Source organism: Anolis carolinensis, chromosome 3 (genome assembly GCF_035594765.1).
Source record: "Anolis carolinensis isolate JA03-04 chromosome 3, rAnoCar3.1.pri, whole genome shotgun sequence".
Classification (NCBI taxonomy): Eukaryota; Metazoa; Chordata; class Lepidosauria; order Squamata; family Dactyloidae; genus Anolis; species Anolis carolinensis.
The window spans coordinates 188,738,733-188,759,117 of NC_085843.1; the positions used below are offsets into that span (position 1 = coordinate 188,738,733).

Genomic DNA, 20,385 nt, shown 5'->3' on the forward strand with positions numbered 1-20,385 from the left:
TCCCTTTTCCCTGATCTGCCTTCAGACTGACCAGGAGTACTTCTGCCTTGTCAGTGGTGAGGAAGTAAGATGAAAGAGCCATATGTTGCCGTCACCTGGCACAGGGCTTCTTCCTCCATCTCCTTGCTCCCTTCATTGATGCAACCTCCAGAGAGAGGGCTTCTGCTCTTGTCACCTCCCTTTATCAAGCAATGGCGAGCAGCAGCCCTGAGCTAAAAAGTCATGTGTGGATTGGCACCAGGAGCTGCCAACGGTGCCGTAAAAAAGTGTGTCTTGTGGTGGGCACTAGCAGCAATGGACACACCCACACCTGATCTTCCTTTATTTTTGAAAAATAAATTGTGATTCTAAGATATTCGTAATACTAAGACATTCGCAATTTTTTTTCAGCCTCAGTTTTTTGATGGAAAGGTGCATCTTAGGATCTGTGAAATACAGTAATAACTTTGCTAAATGTAAACCAGAAGAAAATCTAAAAAATATATATGTTGTCGAAGGCTTTCATGACCGGGATCACAGGGTTGTTGTATGTTTTCTGGGCTGTATGGCCATGTGCCAGAAGTATTCTCTCCTGATGTTTCACCCACATCTATGGCAGGCATCCTCAGAGGTTGTGAGGTATGCCTGCCATAGATATGGGCAAAACGTCAGGAGAGAATACTTCTGGAACATGCCATACAGCCCGAAAAACATACAACAACCCTGAAAAAATATATTTAAGCTTGTGCCATTTGGCAAAATAAGCTGTACGAGTTTGAAACATAAATGTTAAACATGATTCCGAAGCATTATAGGCGCACCAGAAACTGAACTACAACTCCCAGCTCTCTCAACGCACACACTCTGCCATTATAGCAGCCCCAAAGAAGGTGCTAGAATACCCAAACTAGCATGGGTTTTCAAGAAGAAGCCAGTTAAAAAAAAAAGATTGGAATCATTTATATATTATTTGATTAATAATAACTGCAATAATATAATAACTGGTGATTATGGTTGTTGATAATTTTAGTAGGATTATTTAACTGAATCTGTAACGGTAGAATAATATATATTTATTGATTTTTTCTCTTTCATTACAGTTTAAATGAAGGAGGGCCATAGCCCTTTAATGTGCTTCAGTCAGTGTTCATTGATTTGATTTACTGTATATACTCGAGTATAAGTCTAGTTTTTCAGCTCTTTTTTAGGGCTGAAAAAGCTCCCCTTGGCTTATACTCAAGTGAGGTTCCTGGTCGGCTTCTATTCAGGTCGGCTTATACTTGAGTATATAGGTATTCAGAGCTGGACAGTCTTATCTTATTAAAGTCTTATTATTATCTTAAATTACAGTTTTATATACATATTCAAAAACATTTAACCTACTGTTGCCTCAAATAATGCAATTTTATTAATATCTATTTTTATTTTTGAAATTGACCCGTAGCTGCTGCATTTCCCACCCTGGTGTTATATTCGAGTCAATAAGTTTCCCCAGTTTTTGTGGTAAAATTAGGTGCCTCGGCTTATATTCAGGTCGGCTTATACTCGAGTATTTACGGTATGTTTTAGTATTGTGTTTTCATTTTAGTAACTTTTTTCTTTTTGCTTCCTCTTTTTCTCAATGTATCTTACGCTGATGGTGAATTACACTGTATTAAAATTAATCAAGCAATAATGAGTTAAAAATTTGAGGGCTTATACAGTACAACATTTAAGCAAATACTACCTTACATATGTGTTGTAGAAGGCTTTCATGGCCAGAATCACTAGGTTGCCTTGAGTTTTCCAGGCTGTATGTTGCTTCTGGTGTGAGAGACTGGCCATCTGCAAGGGCATTGCCCAGTGGATGCCTGGATGTTTGATGTTTTACCATCCTGTGAGAGGCTTCTCTCCTGTCCCCGCATGGGAAGCTAAAGCTGACAGACAGGAGCTCACCCCACTCCCCGAATTTGAACCGCCAACCTTCCGGTCAGCAGTCCTGCCAGCACAAGGGTTTAACCCATTGCATCAGTGGGGGCTCCATGAACTAAATAAGATTATATCATGTAGTTCTATGTGTTGTATAACAATGAAAGAAAATAAACATGTTCATATTTCCACATATTTGTTAGTGATACCATTTTACTACTCTTTTTGAGAAAGAAAGGTTTCATAGGACTCCCTCGCCACAAATTTTCAGTTTTCTGATTGGAACTGATTCAAAAACCCAATAAACCCCTCCCTACCCTTTGGGAAATGACTTCTCAAAATATATTACTGTTTGGAAACAATTAAATTAAAGAGACCAATAGGCAGTGTCCTGAGCAATAAAGCCAAGGGTTCCGGCAATGTTTTATTGTGTAATATCACATTATTAATAAGAACAATTACATATGTTTGATAGTAACAAGAATAGGTTTCGAGGGGGGTTATTCATCTGGATATATGATGAATAACCGCTTCGCACCTTCTTTACTGCTCCGTGCCGGTATGCTGCATAGCTACGCCTATCACTATGTTTTATTTTTGGGTTATGGCTTATATTGAGAAAATGCTTAGGAATCCTGCTACGGCTTATTTTATGGGTATGTCTTATGTTCTGGGAAACACGGTATATATATGCTTGATGATTTGTTAGTTGATTTGCTTGTCCCACAAAGGGAAGGAAGGAAGGAAGGAAGGAAGGAAGGAAGGAAGGAAGGAAGGAAGGAAGGAAGGAAGGAAGGAAGGAGAGAAAGAAGGAAGGAAGGAGGGAGGGAGGGAAGGAAGGAGAGAAGGAAGGAAGGAAGGAAGGAAGGAAGGAAGGAAGGAAGGAGGGAGGGAGGGAGGGAGGGAGGGAGGGAGGGAGGGAAGGAAGGAAGGAAGGAAGGAAGGAAGGAAGGAAGAAGGGAGGGAGGAAGGAAGGAAGGAAGGAAGGAAGGAAGGAAGGAAGGAAGGAAGGAAGGAAGGAGAGAAAGAAGGAAGGAAGGAAGGAGGGAGGGAAGGAAGGAGAGAAGGAAGGAAGGAAGGAAGGAAGGAAGGAAGGAAGGAAGGAGGGAGGGAAGGAAGGAAGGAAGGAAGGAAGGAAGGAAGGAAGGAAGGAAGAAGGGAGGGAGGGAGGAGGGAGGGAGGGAGGGAAGGAGAGAAGGAAGGGAGGGAGGGAGGGAAGGAAGGAAGGAAGGAAGGAAGGAAGGAAGGAAGGAAGGAAGGAAGGAAGGAGGGAGGGAGGGAGGGAGGGAGGGAAGGAAGGAAGGAGGGAGGGAGGGAGGGAGGGAGGGAAGGAAGGAAGGAAGGAAGGAAGAAGGGAGGGAGGGAAGGAGAGAAGGAAGGAAGGAAGGGAGAGAGGGAGGGAGGGAAGGAAGGAGGGAGGGAGGGAGGGAGGGAAGGAAGGAAGGAAGGAAGGAAGGAAGGAAGGAAGGAAGGAAGGAAGGAAGGAAGGAAGGAGAGAAAGAAGGAAGGAAGGAAGGAGGGAGGGAAGGAAGGAGAGAAGGAAGGAAGGAAGGAAGGAAGGAAGGAAGGAAGGAAGGAAGGAAGGAAGGAAGGAAGGAGGGAGGGAGGGAGGGAGGGAGGGAGGGAAGGAAGGAAGGAAGGAAGGAAGAAGGGAGGGAGGGAGGGAAGGAAGGAAGGAAGGAAGGAAGGAAGGAAGGAAGGAAGGAAGGAAGGAAGGAAGGAAGGAAGGAAGGAAGGAAGGAAGGAGAGAAAGATGTATGAGGAAAGCAAAGGAAGAAGAAAAGCAAGAAATAAAAGAGTGCGACAAGGTGTATGAGGAAAAGAAAGGAAGAAGAGAAAGGGCCACAAACAAAATGCAAACCCAGCAGCACTGAGTATATATATTAGTATACATCTAAGTAGTGGGGGAGGGAGGGAGGTAGGATGGGGAAGAGAAAAGAGAGAGACCAATAGGAATTGAAGCTGCAATCCAGCACCCTTTATAATCAGACATTTATTTACAAACAAGTAACATCCTAGGCAAAGTCCACAGGAAAATTTCTGCATGCATGATTTCATATTTAAGTTACGGAGCGGTCCCTGATGCTCTCTACCTACAGCCACATTCTGCCACTTTCATCCCCTCATATTGATATTTCAGCGTGGGAGTCCCAGCATTATCTTTGTAAAGCATGGAAATTGCATCAAGCTTCGTTGGGACGCAACAGGCTTTAGAAGCTTTCTTGGGATTTTTGTAGTGCACCAAGGTCTGGACAATCGCATGTTTGGTTGGTGTGACATTGTCCGTCAAAGGAAAGAAGCAACCTCCTTTGCATTCAAATGCATCATAATCTTGAGGAGCAATTATCCAATTCCAGCCAATTTCTTTGAAATTTACTCGGAGAGAGGTTCTCCTGCAGTGATTGTGTTCCACACTTCGTTTCCCTCTGGACAGAAGATGATGGATTCCATTAGCATTCTCTTTATGGGCAGTGTCATTCTTTACCAAATTCTTAAGCATGCTTTCCTGTTCATGCACTATCATTTCTTGAAGTTCCTTATAGTTCTCCTTGATTCTGTTATTGGGATCATTAGAAAACACTATCAGCAAGGGTAAATGGTTAGAGTTCGGTGTTACACTGATATGTACATTCCCACATGTAAGATCACTTTGAACATCACTCTCTATAATAATCTCCAACTGATTGGTATTCATTGTTTTGTCTGCCTTGGTCCATCTTTTCACAGTGTTAGACACATCAAACATCGTCCAACCACATTCTTGGATTTCTTTGGAGACTAGAATGGATTTGACATTATTTGGTTTCTCCCAGTTGTTTCCTTCAAGGACATCATACACAGCTATATTTCCTTTAAAGTTAGCCAAACTCTTTGTTGCCTTTTGACAGTCAGTGTGGATTCTGAATTCGGCTCTGGTGACATCTTCATGCCATGGGATGGAGACATTGAACAGCAAAATATATTTCTGAAATTGATTCATTTCCAGAGGAGAAAGAGAAGTAATATCTGGAGAAGAAAACCGATAAACACTATTACCATAACTACTTCTCATAATGTGAAATTTCTCAGGAAGTACATGTTAGTCTTGAATCTTCAGTGCCTTGATCAATAACTTGCTGTTTTATTTTAAATATTATTTAGTTTCACTTGTTTTTTTCAATCTTAGGAAATGGGGCTACAAAGTGGAGTCCACGACATGTGAGTGTGGAGAAGAGCAAACCACAGACCACTTACTACAATGCAACCTGAGCCCGCCAAATGCACAACGTGACACCAGAGGCACTCCAAATGGCCAGCTTCTGGTCAAAGGAAATCTAGTATACTGCCAAGTTTTTCACTTTGTTTGTGTTTTTAAATACATTATAACTGTATCCTCAATTCGCCTCTAACACGATAAATGAATATTTGTTTTTACCCACTTTTCTCTATGATCAATATCCATGGTAAGTCAGAACAGCAATAGAAAATAGCAGAGAATAAAGAAAATAGAAACTAAAGGGAATAAAGGTAATAACTAATAAGTTATTCCACTGGAAAAACTGATTGTCATATTGACATCAAAAGAATTGAAGCACCATTAAAAGGACTCCCATAAAACTCTCCAAATAAGGTGTTTATTTGCCAGTAGGAGAGCAGAGATGAAGCCAAGATAGAAGCTTTCCATAGTATGAGAAAAGCTTTCTGTTACGGCCTCACCAACGGCACCAGTGAGAGTGGAAGAACTTAGGGCGCTTCTGCACTGAACATACAATGCAGTTTGAAGCTAACTTGAGACTGAGGTGACCTTAAAATACCAATGTGCACTGCAATTTGTATAAAAGGTGATATTGCACTTTCAAATTCCCAAATTTTTTTGTGTGTCAGGAGCAACCGGAGTTGCTTCTGGAGTGAGAGAATTGGCCGTCTGCAAGGACGTTGCCCAGGGGACGCCCAGATGTTTTGATGTTTTACCATCCTTGTGGGAGGCTTCTCTCATGTCCCCGCATGGAGCTGGAGCTGATAGAGGGAGCTCATCCGCGCTCTCCCCTGGTGGGATTCGAACCTGGCAGCCTTCAGGTCAGCAACCCAACCTTCAAGTCACAAGGCTTTTATCCCCTAGGCCACCGGAGGCTCCTAAATTCCCAGTGAACAGCACTTTAAAGAAGTCTCAATGAAATCTGTGTTCAGCCAAAAAGTATACTGCAGCCGATCCTTATGTATTCCAGATCCAGGGCAATATGGTTCTGCAAAATGCAGAATGCATTGTAGACACTAAGCTCTGCTGAAGTGTTGTAAAAGATCCCAAATGGGAACTGCCAAAAACACCCAAGAGCATGGCTGGGCAGCATTGCTTCCTCTTCCTTTTTCACCCTATATGCCCCTAGTGAACTGATGCCAGAGCCAGTCCAACAATGAGGCGAATTAAGCTGTCGCTTGGGGCGCAAAACATACGGGGCCGCAGTTGAGACTGCTTTTTCTGTTGATTTCTTGTAAAACATGATGTTTTGGTGCTTAATTTGTAAAATCTTAATGTAATTTCATGGTTAATAGGCTTTTCCTTAAACCCTCCTTATTATCCAACATTTTTGCTTATCCAACGCTTTTATTTTTCAGTGATTGGTTGGGGGGGGGGGGCAAAATTCTGTTCGCCTACACTTGAAAATTACCTAGGGCCGGCTCTGACTGATGCACATGCATTCCAAAAAATGGGGGGGGGGGGGGGGGGACGAGACACTGCCAAGTGGTTTGAAGCCAGGTTCCATGTTCAATGTAACTACCTTCCTGCCCTCAAACTGGTTCTATATCTGTCAATCTAATCACCGCACAATGAAACTAGTTCCAAGCTGGATTATAGTGTCAGTGTACAAAAAAGCTTTCTTCCAAAAATATCACCTGTGAATGGGAAGGTGCAGTTTTTCAGACAGCCTGTATCCAAGCCATACAGGAATTTATGGGTAATAACTTGTACTTTGAAGTGTGGTCGAAACAGGCACAGGGCTGAGTTTTCAGGAGGAAATTAACCCCATGTAAATGGCATTCTTGTTCCATAAATTGCCTTTCAACTGACTAGAACAGTGATGGGCAGCCTTTTGAGCTTGGTGTGTCAAATTTCACCACAAAAAAAAACAAGCATAACTTGGGTGGTGTGTCACTTTGGGAAAAACCCTATAATATTGCTATATTTATAGTTTAATAACAAAAATGGATAATTGTAACTATATTTAATACAGTGCTCTCTCACTTGCGATAAGTGGAAATCTGTGAAGTAGGGACACTATATTTACTGTATTTTAATAAATATATAAAATAAAATAATAAATATAGCATCCCTCCCTCTCTCCCTCCCTTCCTACCTCTTTTAATGTACCGTATTGCTCAAAGCCACTCCCTCCTGTTGCATCAGGGAATATGGTGGCCACCGCTAGTGCAGCAAAAGGGGCTCCACAGGCCAGGCACCTGGCTGTGCAGGAGCCAATGATGAAATGTCCTTTTTGGCATGTGGCCACGTGTCAGCAAAAATGGCTAGGCGTTTCAGTGCTGACACGCGTGTCATAGGTTCGCCATCACTGGACTAGAATAAACTCATGACCTCATCACATTGGGCTAAAATTGACGACATGGGTGAAGGAGGGCGGAGCGTGTGCCACCAGCAAGGCAACACAAAGATCTCCTGTGTTGCTATGGGGAAAACCTGTGTGCACCACTTTACCCCATGTGATTGTCCTCCCTTGGATCTGGGCGATGTGGTGCGTGGGGTGCCGGACTTGCCACACCCCCATGGCAAAGCGGAGTGCCGCCACTGCCAATTGGTAGAGGTATGATGAGGTGGTTGGTCTTGTTTGGATTAGATTTCAGTTTCATCCAGTTCCATAGTGGCACCAAATTAACTTCATTGGAGTTGCAATGGAGACATGGAATCAAATATCAACTGCATATTGCTAGCACCAAAGTTATCTGAAGAACTGTATCTCTTTCTACAAACCTCTGAGACATCTATAATCAACTAGGGAAGAACCTTCTCTCTGTGCTCAAATGTGTTTGATGGGAACATGGGAGAGGGTCTTTTTGGTGGCTGCTGCCAGGCTGTGGAACTCCCTCCCAGGAGAGACCAGGATGGCTCCACCCCTGCTTGCCTTCCACAAGACTTCCCGACCTTTCTCTGTCAGCCAGCATTTGGGGAAGTATAAGGGGGTATGTTGCTGAGTGGGACTCTGGAGTGAATTGTGAGATTTAAGGACCTCATCACACGGCCGCTGCCAGCTGGCGATGGCACTCCTCTTAAGAGCAAGAAATGGAGCCTTTGTTTCCCCTCACATCGCTTAGTTTCGCTGGCCGTCCATACAATCACATGGAGGGAAGTGAGAAGAGTGTGTAGTGCACGCAGTTTCCCCACATGGAGCTGGCATGGAGCAGTCAATACAGGAAGTCTCCTGTATTGCCAGCGCTATAGGAGGAAGAAGCGCACATTACGCGTGCTCCTCACTTCTCTTCATGTGATTGTCTGGCTGGCCAGCGAGACTAAGGAATGTGAGGGGAGATGAGGGCTCCATGCCTTGCCCTTAAGAGGAGCACCGCAGTCGGCCACCGCCGGCCATGTGACAAGGTCATAAATGCTATTTTAAGTGTATTTATTATATTTAACTATATTTTAATGCCACTTTGAGTCTCCTTGTGGAAAGAAAAAGCAGGGAATAAAGAAACATAAAAATAAATAATAATTCAACCTAAATCCACACTATATTATTTAATTGTTTTCTAATTTTGTTATCACTTTCTTTTAAAAGTGATAACAAAATGGGGCTGTGGCGCAGGCTGGTGAGCAGCCTGCTGCAATAAATCACTCTGACCATGAGGTCATGAGTTCGAGGCCAGCCCATGGCGAGGTGAGCAGCCGTCAATTAAAAATAAAAATAGCCCCTGCTTGTTGCTGACCTAGCAACCCGCAAGATAGTTGCATCTATCAAGTAGGAGATAAGTTACCACTTATAAAAAATGGGGAGGCAAATTTAACTAATTTACGACGTTGGAATGAGGAAGTGCGGTCAGAGTGGATGATGAAGCAGCTGCTCCCCCTTGTGGCCAGAATTGAACATCCCCTCAGGGGAAGGTTAAATTGCCTCTGCATCTGTCTGTCTCTGTCTCGGTTCGATGTGTTTATAGGCATTGAATGTTTGCCCTATATATGTATAATGTGGTCTGCCCTGAGTCCTCTTCGGGGTAAGATGGGCAGAATATAAATACTTTAAATAAATAAATAAATAATAAAATGTGATTACAGTAGTTAGGATTGTTAGCCACCTTGAATCTACACAGAGAGAAAGGGGGGATATAACAAAAATAAATGAATAAATTAAACAAATACTCAGATAGGCATGGGTTTATCAGGAGAGACTATCCCAACTGTTATAGAAAGAATTGGGCAAAAGTATAAGAACTCAACAAAGGGAAGGAAATAACTTAAATATGCAGCTGGGGGGATGGGACATAGCCTTGAGTGTCTACATTAATACGCTAAACATGGGAAATAAACAAAATGAATTGAATCATTAATACAATAAAACAGATATAATATATTTGGCATCACTGATACCTGGGTATATTTAGCTGAAGAAAAGAAGAGTAAGAGGGAACATGATAGCCATGTTTAAATATTTGAAAAAGACATCACATTGAAGAAGGTGCAGACTGGTTTTCTGTTCCAAAGAGTGAGGACCTCATCACATGGAGATCCTCGAGCTGGGGATAGCGGGGAAATCCATCTAGCAGCAGGGCAAATCCACTGGACAGAGCGGGAAGTTGGTGTTAAGTGCCCCAAATCACCCTATCATCCCCTTCTTCATCACACGGGAGAAACCATTGCTGCCCGGCTTCCTTACAAACTATCCCAGGCTTATGTAATGAGAATATGGATAGCCTCCAATGTCCTCAGGCTTCCATCCTATGACGCTTCCAGGATGGAGCCAGGATGAGTCTTGCCTCATGTGATGGGCTCCAGCAGGCTCTGTCCTGGCTCTGTCCTGGAAGCATCATAGGACAGGGCAAAAGCCCCATGTGATGGGGTTGTAGGACACCAAGTAATAGATTAAAATTGGAGGAAAATAGATTCCATTTAAACACTAGAAAAAACCTCCTGATAGCAAGAGCTGCTCAGCAATGGAATATGCTCCTTTGGAGTGTGATGGAGTCTCCTTCTATAGAAATTTTAAAAATGTTGGGAGCATCTCACAACCTCTGAAGATGCCTGCCATAGATGTGGGCAAAACGTCAGGAGAGATTGCTTCTGGAACATGGCCATACAGCCTGGAAAACTCACAGCAACCTAGTGATTCCAGCCATGAAAGCCTTTGACAACACTTGGATAGTATGTTCTTGCATGGCAGGGGGTTAGATAGCATGGCCCTTGTGATGTATTCCAGCTCTATGATTTTATCATCTAAGGCCTCCGGTGGCAAAGTGTGTTAAAGCACTGAGCTGCTGAACTTGCGGACCAAAAGGTCACAGGTTCGAATCCAGGGAGCGGAATGAGCACCCGCTGTTAACCCCAGCTTCTGCCAACCTAGCAGTTTGAAAACATGCCAATGTGAGTAGATCAATAGGTATCGCACCAGCGGTCATGCCGGCCACATGACCTTGGAGGTGTCTATGGACAACGCTGGCTCTTCGGCTTAGAAATAGAGATGAGCACCAACCCCCAGAGTCGAAAACAACTGGACTTAACTTCAGGGGAAACCTTTACCTTTACCTAAGGGATGAAGATAATGCTGATTTTTAGAGTGAGTACCATCCCTGTGACATTCTTGGGAATATAAAAAAGGTAAAGGTTTCATCTGACGTTAAGTCCAGTCATGTCTGACTCTGGGGGTTGGTGCTCATCTCCGTTTCTAAACCCAAGAGCCAGTGTTGTCCATAGACACCTCCAAGGTCATGTGGCCGGCATGACTGCATGGAGTGCCGTTACCTTCCCGCTGGAGCGGTACCTATTGATCTACTCACATTGGCATGTTTTCGAACTGCTAGGTTGGGAATATAGTAGACCCTAAAAGCCTTGGAGATCATTAATTCCTCTCTTATTGTATATTAGGATGATGTCCATGTCAGTAAAGTTAGGTAAACTCTCTATGCTATTCTCAATTATTATACGATAAAAGGATACTGATATTATATTTATGTACATATTTAAGACATGGATGCTTAAAGCACTGGACTATACTATTGAACCCAATTCCTTTCCCGAAATCGCCATCTGTAGAAGGCTCTTAATGAGCATGTTTACATATCTGTATCATAAAAATTGATAAGTATTTTCTCTTCCTCCTTCTCCCTTCCTCCAGCATAGTGCAGCAAGAGAGCTACTGTTGCTGTTTTTCTTTCTCACTGTTTCAGAGGATTGCCTATCTATAATACCTGCTACTAGAGTGAAGTCTTCATGTGAAGGGTTAATGAGAGTAAAGGAGGAAAGAGGTATATTTTGGGATACTCCTGGGAGTAGTCTGGATGTGATCCAGCTTTCCAAGCCTTAATGAATCTCTTTGACATACTTGCTAAATCCATAAAATTGCTAAATCCATAATATTTTGATTATTCTGTCATCTACTTTTGATTTATTTCACTTCTTTCTAGATTGTGATCAATACTCATATTGTTATAGTATATTTCTTTGTTATTTTTTATGTATCCCTCTTCACATAGGTGAAGCAATGAAAATATTTCTAATTTCATCCTGTGGTTTGCAAAAAGGAATAACTGATAGCTAAGAGCACTTTCTTGATAAGTTGTATTAATTATGAACTTTCTGATGCATCTCAATTTGGTCACTGCTGAAGACATAACTCTTTGGTTTGGGGGTGGGATCGTTGTTATCTGCCATAAACTTCAGAAGGATTAGCCTTTGGTTCTATTCTACTGTATGAACCTTTCTCACATTTCCCTTTGGAACATCTGAAAATTACATTGATTCCTATTAAGGTAAAGGTAAAGGTTTCCCCTGACATTAAGTCCAGTCATGTCTGATTCTGGGGGTTGGTGCTCATCTCCATTTCTAAGCCGAAGAGCCGGCGTTGTCCATAGACACCTCCAAGGTCATGTGGCCGGCATGACTGCATGCAGCGCCGTTACCTTCCCGCCGGAGCGGTACCTATTGATCTACTCACATTGGCATGTTTTCGAACTGCTAAGTTGGCAGGAGCTGGAGCTAACAGCGGGTGCTCAAGCTGCTCCCAGGATTTGAACCTGGGACCTTTCGGTCTGCAAGTTCAGCAGCTCAGCGGTTTAATGCACTTTGCCACCAGGGCTCCTTGATTCCTATTACTGTATATAATTTAATATGTACTAGACGTTTTCGTAATATGTGGAGATTGTTCCAGTCCGAGAAAATTGTTTTAAACATATATTTTCTTTTCTATTAACTTATTTCTATATAAATGAGCTGGAGCCATCGATGGCGCAGCGTGTTAAAGAGCTGAGCTGCTGAACTTACAGACCGAAAGGTCACAGGTTCAAATCCGGGGAGCAGAGTGAGCGCCCGCTGTTAGCTCCAGCTTCTGCCAACCTAGCAGTTCGAAAACATGCCAATGTGAGTAGATCAATAGGTATTGCTCCGGCAGGAAGGTAACGGCGCTCCCTGCAATCATGCCGGCCACGTGACCTTGGAGGTGTCTACGGACAACGCCGGCTCTTCGGCTTTGAAATGGAGATGAGCACCAACTCCCAGAGTTGGACACGACTGGACTTAACATCAGGGGAAACCTTTACCTTTACCTTTTATATAAATGAGCTGGAGGAGAAATAAGGTCAAAAATATTTGGAAAATATTCTTCTCAGTTTCATGCATCCAACTCCTTAAGATGTTTTAAATGTCTACGTCATGAATAATATAAGGAAACTGATGATACAAAATTGTTAATAGAGCATTTAAAATAGCAATTAGGATTTCCTGAGAACACAAGGAACTAAGATGCCTATCTCCTTGGGAACATCTTAGCCTCTATATTTGGGGTGGGGAAAAGCCAAAACGCCTACCTTCAGGACTGAAGCTGCGCACAATATTGGATATGGGGCTGGTAGACTTGTCCTTGCTATATATATTATACAAATCAATCATGAATTGGGGTGGTTCCTCTTTCATCTTCTCTTCTGAAGGTACTTCTGACAAGTTCAAGTTCCTCAGGAAATCAGCTTTCAAAGTCTCCAGAAAAGATTTAAAGTCAAATTGGGCTTCTCCCGCCACGCTCCCAATGTCACCAGAGTATTCGTGAGAGTTTGGGGTTGTAAGTAACCTGTCCCGGTCTTCCATGGGTTTCCCACTTGTCAAAGGAATCATGATGCTTAGAAGAGAGAAGGCCCCCAAGTAATACATTTTTCATGAATCCTGTTTTCAAATGAGGGTAAAATTCAATAAGGTTCCAGGGAAGCAGGCTGAATGAAGTCTGAAATGCAAACACAGAATGCCAATGGCTGACCACTTTCTCAAGCTGCATTGCAGCCGTGTTTTTTCCACTGCTAGCCCCTTGTGAATCGTCAAGCAGATTGGTCGTACACTTGCCCTTATCTTGACCGCAGTCTCTTATCTATCAGCGCTCTTCACTAATGAATATTCTGTAAACATAAGACAAGTACATATGGTCTGTAGAAACACATAGCACCCAGAAAAGAATCCATGTTCCCCTTTGCGGTCACCATTGCCTAATTATGTTCCTTTATCATTTTCTTGCCAGCAAACAATACTCATTTTAAAAGGCCTGGGAGAAGGCATTAAGGCGAAGTTTCCTCGTGTTTCCCACAGCATACTAAATTAGGATGAAAAGAAAGAAATAATACCTGTTCTAAAATATCTTGACATACCATTCAAAATGTCACCTATGTAGGAGCTTTAATGTTAAATAAATATTTCAATATCCTCATTTCTCAATCAAGTACAGTAGAGTCTCACTTATCCAACACTCGCTTATCCAACGTTCTGGATTATCCAACGCATTTTTGTAGTCAATGTTTTCAATACATTGTGATATTTTGGTGCTAAATTCATAAATACAGTAATTACCATATAGCATTACTGCATATTGAACTACTTTTTCTGTCAAATTTGTTGTATAACATGATGTTTTGGTGCTTAATTTGTAAAATCATAACCTAATTTGATGTTTAATAGGCTTTTCCTTAATGCCTCCTTATTATCCAACATATTCGCTTATCCAACATTCTGCCGGCCTGTTTATGTTGGATAAGTGAGACTCTACTGTAACATACTGTTGTTTGTAGGAAGAAAATAAAAGTCTGATCCTGCTAGTACTAGGAGACTAGGACATAGAGCAATTAATTCAACTAACTCAAATTTCTTCAAAGTGAACAAGAGCAAAGTGGACAGCAATCTCCCAAAGTGGACAAGAGCATGAGGCATGGAGGCTGCTCCCTTGAAGCCCTAGATCAATGGTTCTCATCCGGTGGGTCTCCAGGTGTTTTGGCCTACAACTCCCAGAAATCTCAGCCAGTTTACCAACTGTTAGGATTTCTGGAAGTTGAAGGCCAAAACACCTGGGGACCCACAGGTTGAGAACCACGGATCTAGAACCCTGTACTCTCGTGCTAGCACTCCCTCTGGTGTTAGTTCTTAACTCAAAATGCTGCTTTTATATCAAAGCGAAACCTGGGCCAAGTAACAGCTCTTAATTCAAAATGCTCTTAAGTTGGGATGCTCTTAAGTAGAGGTTTCACTGTCCTTCCGACATCTATTTTTAATTACCTTGTACATTTCTGATTATTTTTCTGGAGTCAAATGACATCATTGTGTAAACATTCTTTTCAAGGATAATGTAAATTTTAGACCCTTGTGCTATGTTTTGCCCATTTAATCATACATTCTGTGATTTGTTCTTCTTCCATATCTATTTTCAATAATAACCTATACATCTTACCAATCAAGTGATTAATTGCACATAATTGCTCAAATTCTTTTTTCTTATATTCACAACCATACTGAATCATAGAATCATCGAGTTGGAAGAGAACACACGGGCCATTCAGTCCCGCCATGCAGGAGTACACAGTCAAAACTTTTGGTTCATCTTCTATCTTTCAATCAACTAGTAATTGATGTTAATTCAGCAGTTCAATATGTGTTTGAAAACTACACTGATGTTGTGACTCAGCTGGAACCTCAGATTGACTCTGATAAGGATGATGGGATTTAGGCTCACAATCAGGTTAAAAATGTCCCTGTTGTAGAAGATGAGGAACAGGGAGTGCTAGTTCATTTTCCACCAGCAAGGAATGATGTTGTTGATACTGAAACTAGCCAGGTGCAAATGGACTTGGAAAAGGAGGGCAGTTCTCAGTCTGATAATGAGGCTCAGCAAACTAACGAGCAGGCTGACCTTGACGAAACAGGTTCCTTAGATCAAGCTGACCGTTTGGAATTCAGGGTTCGGAGGAGTGTGAGAATTGCAAACAAGAGGGAGGCTAGAGGCCAGAGAAATGCCTTCATGCTTTGCAAAGGGTATTAAAGCAATGTGTTTGGAGACAAACCTTTGTCAAAGCAACTTTCGTTCATCCAAGAAGCAAGCTCTCATTTTCCTGGATTACCTTGCAGCTTTTGTGTTCATGTTCCTGGGACTTTGTCATGCTCTATTGGGACCTTGTTTATTCCTCGTGGTTTCTGGATTTATTCTCTATGGCTTTATTTTGTAACCATTTTGTGGAACTTTACTTTTGCTTTTAAAGAACCTTTTATCTTCTATTTTCTAATAAACTAAAAAGACTTCAACCTGTGTGCAGTTTGGTGTATATAGCAAGGTGAAGCTAACCTGAGATGTGACAACTGACTACCTTCAAACATCAACGAGTCTTGATAAGTCAAAAGTTCTCTTTTCATTTGTATCAATCATAATATGTTTCCTATATAATGGTGTTTTGGGACATAATCTGGATTTATATTGGGTCTAAATCCTAAAAACAGTTTGTTTAACATAATTATTAGTAAAGTTAGCTTTAACTTTAACTTTATCACACCATAGGTGCATCCATATTTTCAGATTTTGAGAGCCTTGTTTCCTCAACTGACGTTTGCTTGTACATGATAAGAAGAAGAAGAGTTGGAAAGGAAAAGCTAAGAGATTCAATAACCAGGTTATATGCTTTTGCCTCGGCTTGCTCAGAAAGGGAATTTCCAGTGTCACCACTTGAGTCCTCATGACCCCTTTTGACAGATTCTCTGAAAATAGCCTTCCATCCAAGTTCAGTGCTTCTTTTGCTACAGAAAGCAGCAGTTGGTCTAATTGCACCAAGATTACAGAAACTTGGCACCTGCCATATCTCTGGCCTGGCCCAGTGCCCAGACTTTATAATGAAAGTATGAGGAGCTTTTCCGTTTCACAAATTCCATGCACAATCCACAAACCCATGCAGCAGCTGTCAGAGAAGTTGAATGAAGACATGTTGATGTACTAAGAAAAAGTAGCCTTCCCATTCATTTAATAGGGATGCTTCCTATTGCCCAGTCTAAAATTAATTTTACAACTTGGAACAACAATGTGGAAGGCACACAGAAGCCTAAAAATATATAATGTTCCTAGATGTTGAGCCTAAAAATCTTGAATGTTTTTAATGAAACAGAGATAGCTCTTCTGTAAGTGTCACTATAAGAGAAGCCCTTTTCTCTCTCCCACCCCTGCATTCCTAAATTCTTTTAAAGTTTCTTCCAAGAAAACAATTTGGAATTCCTCTTGAATCCTGGGTTAAGAAAAAATGGCTTATTATGATTATGCTATGTTCTGTTATTTCTCTTGTATCCAAGCAGAATCATATGTAATGGTTTGGTGGTGTGAAAGAGGAATTATTTGTGGCTTTTGAAACTCTCTTTGTTTCTTGTTTTCTTACTATGCTTTACTATTCCTCATCCAGTTATTTTCCTAAATTCTCCCAGTTCTATTCTGATCTGATTAAAATATTGTTATGATTTAATTTAATTATTTCTGTAGTGTATCCAATCAAACCTTAGCTTTAATCCTATTAATAATTTACTGTATATACTCCTATAAGCCTAGTTTTTCAGTCCTTTTTTAAGACTGAAAAAGCCCCTCTCGGCTTATACTCAGGTGAGGGTCCTAGTTGGCTTATATTTGGGTCAGCTTATATTCAAGAAAATATGGTACATTTATTATTTTTCTCTATTATTATTGATATTATTACATTTATTATTTTTCTCCATTATTGTTGCTACTATTACATTTATTTTACTCTATTTTTATTATTATTAATACATTTATTATTTCACTCTGATCTTATTATTATTGCATTTATTATTTCACTCTATTTATTATTACTTGTATTATTTTCCTGTATTTATTATTATTATTATTACATGTATTATTTTACTCTATTATTATTAAAAGGATACATAAGCACATTTACATTGAAGAAGATGAGAATAATGATTTGATCAGAGTTGGACAGTCTTATCTTAAATTTGAGCTTTATGTAAATATTCAAAAATTTTAACCTACTGATGCCTCAATTAATGTAATTTTATTGGTATCTATTTTTATTGCTGAAATTTACCACCCTCGGTTTATACAGGAGTCAATGTTTTCCCAGTTTTTTTGTGGCAAAATTAGGTGCCTCGGCTTATATTCGGGTCAGCTTATACTCGAGTATATACGGTAATTGCATTTTAACTTGTGTATGAGATTTTTAAAATCCTATGCATTACATTTAAGAGAAAATGTGGCACCAGGGAAAATAATAGGTATAGATACGTTTCTACATTATAACAAAAAGGAGAGCAGCTCAATATGTTTTACTAAGCCATTTATTTAAAACAAACCATACACATTTGCAAAATGAAACAACGGGATCAGGTAAACCACACATAAGCAGACAAAAATATGTTGAGACTTCTAAAGACCATGTGAAGATTTCATCCAAACTGCATTCAGGGAATGGCCCTTTTCCCATCAGCCCCCATGTTTCTTATGCTTTCCATTTTATTTGCCAGACATACAGATCTACACTTTCTTTTTTGTAACAATGCTGGAGATAATGTAGCAGGTTTATCTGCTCTTCCCTTTTCTCTCTGTTCATTGAAACTATGTTTCTCCAGATCTTTTCCATTATCTTCCTTATACCAAAGCTAGGGAAGAAAATACTAGGTAAAAAGGAGCCTCTCTATTAGAGGCTCTCATTGTTCCATTTCACTATGCATCTTGCTATTTGTTTACTTGCCCTCCCATTTTACTTACTTCATCACTAAATAAATGGTGGTCCTTGCATGTTATCATTTTATTATCTTACTGTTTTTGTATTATATTGCATTACTATGGTTTTAATGTGTTTTCAACCAGGGGCAGCTAACGACTCTGAACAAAGGATGCCCCCAGGCAGGAAGAAGCCAGGAGATGAAGCTATTCAATGCTAATTAAGGTGATTAACTACAACATTCACACTGGCCTCCAACTGACAAGAGTTCTTCTCTCACCCTGGACTTTTCACAGATATATATAAACCTTCCTTGCTTAGTTTCTCCATACTTCACAACCTCTGAAGATGCCTGCCATAGATGTGGGCGAAACGTCAGGAGAGAATACTTCTGGAACATGGCCATACAGCCCGGAAAACATACAACAACCCTGTGTTTACTCTGCTTGAAGATGTTGTTTTTTAGTAAAGGTAAAGGTTTCCCCTGATGTTAAGTCCAGTCATGTCTGACTCTGGGGGTTGGTGCTCATCTCCATTTCTAAGCCGAAGAGCTGCCGTTGTCCGTAGACACCTCCAAGGTCATGTGGCCGGCATGACTGCATGGAGTGCCATTACCTTCCCGCCGGAGCGATACCTATTGATCTACTCACATTGGCATGTTTTCAAACTGCTAGGTTGGCAGAAGCTAGAGCTAACAGCGGCCGCTCCCGCCGCTCCTGGGGTTTGAACCTGGGACCTTTCAGTCTGCAAGTTCAGGAGCTCAGTGCTTTAACACACTTTGCCACCTTAGGGTTTTTACATGTATTTTATTTTATTTATTATTTTTCTTTTGCCTTAGCCACCCTAAGTCCCTGTGAGGAGATGAAGGCAGGATAGAAAAATAAAGTATTATTACTATATTATATTATTACTTTGGCTTGTACCAGTGAATTTCCATTTTACAAATGTGCATGCACAGACACATTCTACTGTGGATAACTTAATGTACACAAGCACTCTTACTGTTTATAACACATATTGTGAAATATATCATTATTTGTGGTGACAATCAAATCAGTCTCTGATAGGTTGTGCTTCACAGCCAGGGCCGGCCCTAGGTAATTTTCAAGTATAGGTGAACAGAATTTTGGTGCCCTCCCCCCAAACCAATCACTGAAAAATAAAAGCATTGGATAAGCAAAAATTTTGGATAATAAGGAGGGATTAAGGAAAAGCCTAAATAAAGAACAACACTCTGAAAACAGGGGAAATCCAGACAGGAAACAATCAGGGCCAGCTAACACCTCCCAACCAAGGATGCCACCAGGGAGGAAGCAGCCAAGCTTTGAATCTGCAAGGCCATTAAATGCCAATCAAGCTGGCCAATTGCAACATTCACACTAGCCTCAAACAGACAAGAGCTCTTTCTCCCTCCCTGGACTTTCCACAGATATATAAATCCGACTTACCTAGCTTCCAACAAACCTCAGAACCTCTGAGGGTGCCTGCCATAGATGTGGGTGAAATGTCAGGAGAGAATGCTTCTGGAACATGGCCAGGTAGCCCGGAGACCTGGCCTTGAGGAAGGGGCGAGAAGGAAGGTGTTCGCCACTTTGCAGAGCAGAGAAGCGCTGCTTCTGTGGTCTGCAAAGCGGGGAACATCTTCTTTCTCGCCAGGGAGGCATTCGCCACTTTGCAGAGCAGAGAAGCGGCGCTTCCCTGCTCTGCAAAGCGGTGAATGCCTTCCTGGCAAGAAGGAAGGCGTTCACCGCTTTGGGATGCAGAGTAGCAGCGTTTCTCTGCTCCCCAAAGTGGCGACCTCCTTCCTTGCATAGGCAGGCATGGTGGCAGAGGCAAGAGTTGCCTCAACGGCGCCCCCTACAGGATGGCGCCACAGGCAACTGCCTAGTTTGCCTCACGGTTGAACCGCCCCTGATCACAGCTATGCAGTTTGCACACCAGGATAAAGAAACTGGAGTGGGAGTGTCTGCAATAGACCTCCACAGATCTGTTGACAATACCTGAGAGTGCAAGACCAGGTTCTTCTACTTGGGGCAGGGAAGCGTAGCTTTAGCTCGTCTGAAGAATCTATTTTCATCTAATTCTGTCAACCAGATTTAACAAATTATAGCAATTTGGAGATTTCCAGTAATAGTCAACAGCAGGCACGGAGCTTCACACTTTATTATTTATTTATTTATTATTTATTACATGCATTTATACCCCGCCCTTCTCCCCGAGGGGACTCAGAGCGGCTTACATTCTGCCACGAGGGCCAGCAACAAATATACTATAAAACAAAACAATTAAAACATGATAAAAACATGATAAAAACATGATAAAAAGTATATA

The 20,385-nt window shown here is 41.4% G+C and overlaps 1 protein-coding gene across 1 annotated transcript; it reads right to left on the bottom strand.

Annotated features, from left to right (window-relative positions):
• Window positions 1-3,101: 3,101 nt before the first annotated feature.
• On the bottom strand, window positions 3,102-13,414 carry gdf2 (growth differentiation factor 2). Its single transcript, XM_062975965.1, has 2 exons — window positions 12,886-13,414; window positions 3,102-4,893 (listed from the first exon to the last, which is right to left on the bottom strand). Exons 1-2 carry the CDS (start codon window positions 13,220-13,222, stop codon window positions 3,977-3,979), a joined length of 1,254 nt encoding a protein of 417 aa, XP_062832035.1. The 5' UTR covers window positions 13,223-13,414; the 3' UTR covers window positions 3,102-3,976.
• Window positions 13,415-20,385: the final 6,971 nt, after the last annotated feature.